Source organism: Doryrhamphus excisus, chromosome 8, assembly GCF_030265055.1.
Source record: "Doryrhamphus excisus isolate RoL2022-K1 chromosome 8, RoL_Dexc_1.0, whole genome shotgun sequence".
Classification (NCBI taxonomy): domain Eukaryota; kingdom Metazoa; phylum Chordata; class Actinopteri; order Syngnathiformes; family Syngnathidae; genus Doryrhamphus; species Doryrhamphus excisus.
This window is the reverse complement of record NC_080473.1, coordinates 3,259,494-3,264,956: the sequence shown is the minus strand read 5'-3', so window position 1 is coordinate 3,264,956 and position 5,463 is coordinate 3,259,494. Positions and strand designations below refer to the sequence as shown.

Below are 5,463 nucleotides of genomic sequence, written 5' to 3'. Positions count from 1 at the left end.
TCCATGGAGGAAGGATAGAACGTCACGGCCGCATGATTGGCTACAGCGGCTCATGGAGGTCTCTACAAAGACCCAGACGTAGCTACAGGCTAGATGCTAATAGCAGGAAGGCGCTAATTAGCGTCTGAGACCAGACATAAAACAAGAAGTCTGCTCGAAAAATAGACCTCTGAAAGCAGAGGTCTATCAGATGTCTCGCTCTCCTTGGCGGGAAAAATCAGTCGCGTTCGTCACCATACTTTAGATCAGGGGTCTCAAACTCAATTTACCTGGGGGCCACTGGAGCTAGGGTCTGGGCGAGGCTGGGCCGCATCAGGTTTTCCAAAAAAAAAAAAACAACACACAATTATTAAAAACAGAAAAATGAATAAACTTTGCTTTGGTTCCGATTTTCTACAAGAAAAGCTCTGATAAAACATTACACTGTTCTCAAATGTCTTCATTTTTATTTTTCTACACAAAATAAGATCAAGAACAAAGAAAATTGATCAATCCGTAATAAATAAATATAATAATAATAAAACGGCAAATAATAAAAACTTAAGAAACCACGTATAGTTGGTGGGTAGACAAATTATTTTTTTCAGATTAAAATGAACAAAGCATTATTAGAGCCCTGTAGACATGACAAAACATGACTATAGTCACATTTATACTCTTTATTTACAACATATTGCGCAACTGCAGGGTCTTGAGACACATGCTAACTCGCAAACTAGAGAGCTAGCGACCTTAATGGTAGCCTCCAAGTTATTTCCTTTAAACTTAAAAAGCCAAAAACTTACCACTTCCACACGGATAGGGAGGATATCTATTAACAGTTATTTAACCTTTAACATGAACAATAATCAAACTGAATATTTTTTTCAGGGTACATGATACCATACAGCATCCATATCAAACTTGCACGGGCCGCACTAACATTAAACTTTCATATCAAGGCAAGGGCCTCAAACTAGTGTCCTGGGGGCCACATTTGGCCTACGGGCCGCGTGTTTGAGACCCCTGCTTTAGATGAAAGTCTGTTGGGAATATTTTTGGTGCACTTCAGGAGACATAATTGCACACGCTCAACTTCCTGTGCAGGAAGCCGATAGAAGACTCAGTACTCAGTGAAATCAGAGGATGAAAAACAAGAAAAAGTCCTCCTGCTGTTGATCTTTTCATTTCGAAAAGCAAAAACAAAAAACACCAAAAAAGACTTCAATTTCCTGTCCGCTCATGCCCTCTTCCTGTCGCTGAGAGCACTCATCCTGCAGCTAATTAGTTGCTCACGCTCACTTGTTTGAATGACTAAATGCTAATTCCTTTGTTTGTCCCAATCTGGAAGTGAAGGTAAACTGGTAGCATCAACAGCAAAGAGTCACTTGGTGTCACTTTCACTTTGTCGTGTTCCGTGATTCCTGGAAGAGGTGTCCTCTGCCTGGAAAACGATCATGAGGAATGTGTGAACAGGTCTGATAGGTCGTTTTTGAACATGTTTAACAAGTTACATTAAGAAACATTACGTGCTTTACACAATCCAGTGTGTCTGAAAAGGAGCAGAAAGAAGCAAAATTGAATCCTTCGTTTTTTTTCCCTAAGCCTTCTCTGCATAGAAAGTTGACCACATCTTCATTTTTTAAAAACTGTACTGTAAATGCATACAGTAAATACAGATATACTGTACATAGTTACATACATAAATGAATTGAGATATACTGATAGATAAAGTAGCCATTTGTTTATTTTATACACCATTCCCATCTACAGTATATGAAGTGGAAAGGTTTAGATTTGATGGTGCATATTTGAAGTGGACTATAACCAATTTTTGATCTTGATGAAGTGAAATTGTTGCAGTGTGTGTAGGTGTGCAGAGTGGAGCGTAGCGCCGTGTCACCTCTCATTTGTCTCCACAAACAATGGTGCTTATATAAGAACATTCCAGGCATATTTGCACACAACAAAATCATTTCAAACAGCGTGCAGCAGCGTGTTTGCTCCAGTCCACGCAGGAAGTGTCCACTTGGATTTGTACTTCCTGCTTGGACAACACAAACTTTTCCGTACGGGTTAAAGATTTTGCCTCCTCTGGACAGTCACTAGCTGGGCACACTACAGATGGGTCAAAGGTCACACAACCGGGAGAATCTCATTCCTTTCCTGATGACTGAGACACACACACACACACACGCACACATTGTGAAATGCTTTCACTTTGACTGGCGCTGACATTGGTGACATGGAGTCATAAAGTATAATCACCCCAAACAGTAGTTACGTCAACACTGTGCATGTGTCAATCATCAAAGTGGGCGGCTCTCTGTCTGCAGGTCGATCAATTAGCATCCCAAATGTCATTATCCCGTAACCTAATCCCAACCATAACCCTAACACTATCCCTATCTCTCATCCTCACCAAAATCCTAACCTTTATTCTAGTCCTAGTACTATCATAATCCCTCATTCTAGTCCTATAATAATCCCTCATTCTAGTCCGATCATCATCCATCATTCCAGTCCTGTCATAATGCCTCATTGCCTTCCTATAATAATCCATCATAGTCCTATCATAATGACTAATTGTAGTCCTATAATAATCCCTCATTCTAGCCCTATAATAATTCCTCATTCTCGTCCTATCATAATCCATGATTCCAGTCCTGTCATAATGCATATTTGTAGTCCTATAATATTACCTCATTCTAGTCCCATCATAATTCATAATTGTAGTCCTATAATAATCCCCAGTAGTCCTAACATAATGGCTAATTCTATCTTTATCATAATCCCTCATTCTTGCCCTATGCCTATCATAAACCTTCATTATAGTCCTTTAATAATCTCTTATTCGAGCTCTAGTCCTATAATAATACCTCATTCTAGCCCTAGGTTTATCATAAACCTTCATTCTATTCCTATCATAATCCTCCATTATAGTCCTAGGCCTACCACGATGCATTATTATAGTCCTACTCCTATTATAATCCCTATTTCTAGCCCAATGCCTAATATAAATCCTTATTTTATCCTAGTCATATCTTAAATGCTCACACTAGTCCTATAATACTCCCTAATTCTAGCCGTAGACCTATCATAAACCCCCCTTCTAGCCCTAAACTATCTTAAATCTTCATTTTAGTCCTATCTTAATCCCCCATCGTATCCCTAGGCCTGTCATAATCCACCAATCTAGCCGTAGGCCTGTCATAATCACTCATTCTGGCCCTAAACCTATCATAAACCCTTATTTTACCCCAGTCCTATCTCAATCCCCCATTGTATCCCTAGGCCTGTCATAAACCCACATTCTAGTCTTAAACCTATCATAAACCCTTATTTTAGTGCTGGTTGTATCCCAAGGCCTATCATAATCCTTCATTCTAATGTAACCCATCTGTTTCAGTCTGCCTAGCGCTGGTCTCGAACACAGGAGCTTTGGGAGTCGAGAATGCAAACCGGGTTAAGAGTTTGGACAGTCAATCAGGCGTTCAGCACGGCTCTGAGCGGAAGGAGGGAGCATCTGCTATACTAGTCCTATAATTAATTCATCATAGTCCAAGTCCAATCAGAAGACCTGATTCTAGTCCTCGTCCCATCATAAGGTAATCATTCTCATCTTAGTCCGATTATAAAACCTCATTCTAGTCCCCGTATTGCAATAAATGATTCGTTCTAGACCTAGAAGAATTGTTTTCCCTAACAGGTGAAGTTTTTGTAAATTGACTTGAAGGCAGTGTGTAGTGTTTTATGTGTAAATGGCGCCCTCTTGTGTCCACCAGTGGTGCTGATGCAGTTAAACAATAAAGACACATATTTGAATTATATTTAACTGACAATACCATGCAATAGTGAAGTATAAAGACATCTAATGATGATTAAAATCTTTGACTGACATCAATTTAAAAACATCGACGCATCAGTGTGTCACCTTTGGTCTAAAACGGTTAGCTAAGGTTGAGGTTAGCAGGCGAGTGAACACAGGTCCAATTCCTTTCACTTGAGGTCGATGTAGACTTTATTAGTGGTTATTCCACAAGTGAAGATGTGAGCATTATCAGCTAAATAAGAAGAATGTGGTCATTTCAGACATTTCTAGGAACACAGAATACTGCCGCTCATCATATAAGTAGTCTTGTGCAGGAAGTAGACGTAGCCCAGGTAGATCTAAGCCTTCTTATGAGGCATGGAGGCCACGAGCAGCCAGTACATGGAGTAACAACATCCTATGGAGAACAACATTGACAGTCAGTGTAAACATGTACTTAAAGATCACTTTGTTATGGGTGTTCTAAATAAACAAAACCATTACCAAAAACAACAAATCGGTGATTGTACTTAAAATGTTAAAAGTGCTAACCAGCAATAGTCAGTGTCATGGTGGCGCGGTACAGAATGACGTCACCTGCCCCTCCTTTGATGTGGACGGGCAGTCCATTGTCCTGCTGTTACCGTACATAACACAACATAGGGTGTGTTAGAGAAAGACGGCCACTAGAGGTCGCAGCGTGTTAAGTCACAACCTGACCAAACCTGGAAGAGTTTCTGGGCTTCTGGAACTTTGTTCCTCAGATGTCTGCTAGACGTACTGAAGGTCCGGCCGAGCAGAGCCGGAAGTCTCTGGAAGCACAAGTTGGAAAGGTTTCACTTGGTAAATAAAGACACGTGCAACAATAATCCTAAACACACAACAGTCAGTGGTGGAATGTAAAAATGAAAGTCATGTTTATTTGATTTGTTGCAATGGAAGCTCTATCTAACCAAGGTGAAGTAAATGGAACTCAACTATGTTATCGTCACAGTCTATTTTAAAGAGCCGCAGAGTAAAGGTCAACTGTATCTTGTGTCCGAAAATAAAACCTTATTAGAGAAGTATTCCACATGAAGTGCATGCACAAGGACGAGGAAAAGACCATTTACCACAAACGGATTCATGTCTGCCAGTCAAAAGTCCTCTGTTGCTGACTTTGCTTCACCCTATCAAGGACACACACACACACACACACACACACACACACACACAAAGTGAATGTGTGCCAGTGAACTATGGTCCGCTGGAGAGGACAAATAGAAACACAACTTCCTCTTATGTCTGCTTCTCTTTCCTCTTTATGATTCAAATTGAATGCAAAATGTTGAACATTTAGGGAAGCAGTAGAACAATACAGTATGTATTGTTATACTGTTATTTACAGTACTGTTATTTACAGTATGTAAATAATATCATTATCCCCAATCCAAGTCATTCATATGCTATTACCATCCGCTATTGCATATTTATCTCTTTATTACGCAAAGCCATTAACGTTCCTTATTTATACATCAAATATGTTTGTATAAATCTTCTGAATAATGTTTTAACATAATTAGAGCCTTTGTATAAATCTTCTGAAAAATGTTTTAACATAATTAGAGCCTTGTAGACATGAAATAGCACCCCTATATTCACGTTTTCACTCATATTACCCAATATAGTAGACT

At 39.5% G+C, this 5,463-nt stretch overlaps 1 protein-coding gene across 1 annotated transcript; it reads right to left on the bottom strand.

Moving 5' to 3' along the window:
* Nucleotides 1-3,982: 3,982 nt before the first annotated feature.
* On the bottom strand, nucleotides 3,983-5,007 carry LOC131134407 (cytochrome c oxidase subunit 7A2, mitochondrial). The gene is made up of 4 exons (XM_058079664.1): nucleotides 4,903-5,007; nucleotides 4,516-4,602; nucleotides 4,343-4,427; nucleotides 3,983-4,208 (listed from the first exon to the last, which is right to left on the bottom strand). The coding sequence occupies exons 1-4, from the start codon at nucleotides 4,915-4,917 to the stop codon at nucleotides 4,150-4,152; spliced, it is 246 nt and encodes an 81-aa protein (XP_057935647.1). The 5' UTR covers nucleotides 4,918-5,007; the 3' UTR covers nucleotides 3,983-4,149.
* Between the last annotated feature and the right edge of the window lie 456 nt (nucleotides 5,008-5,463).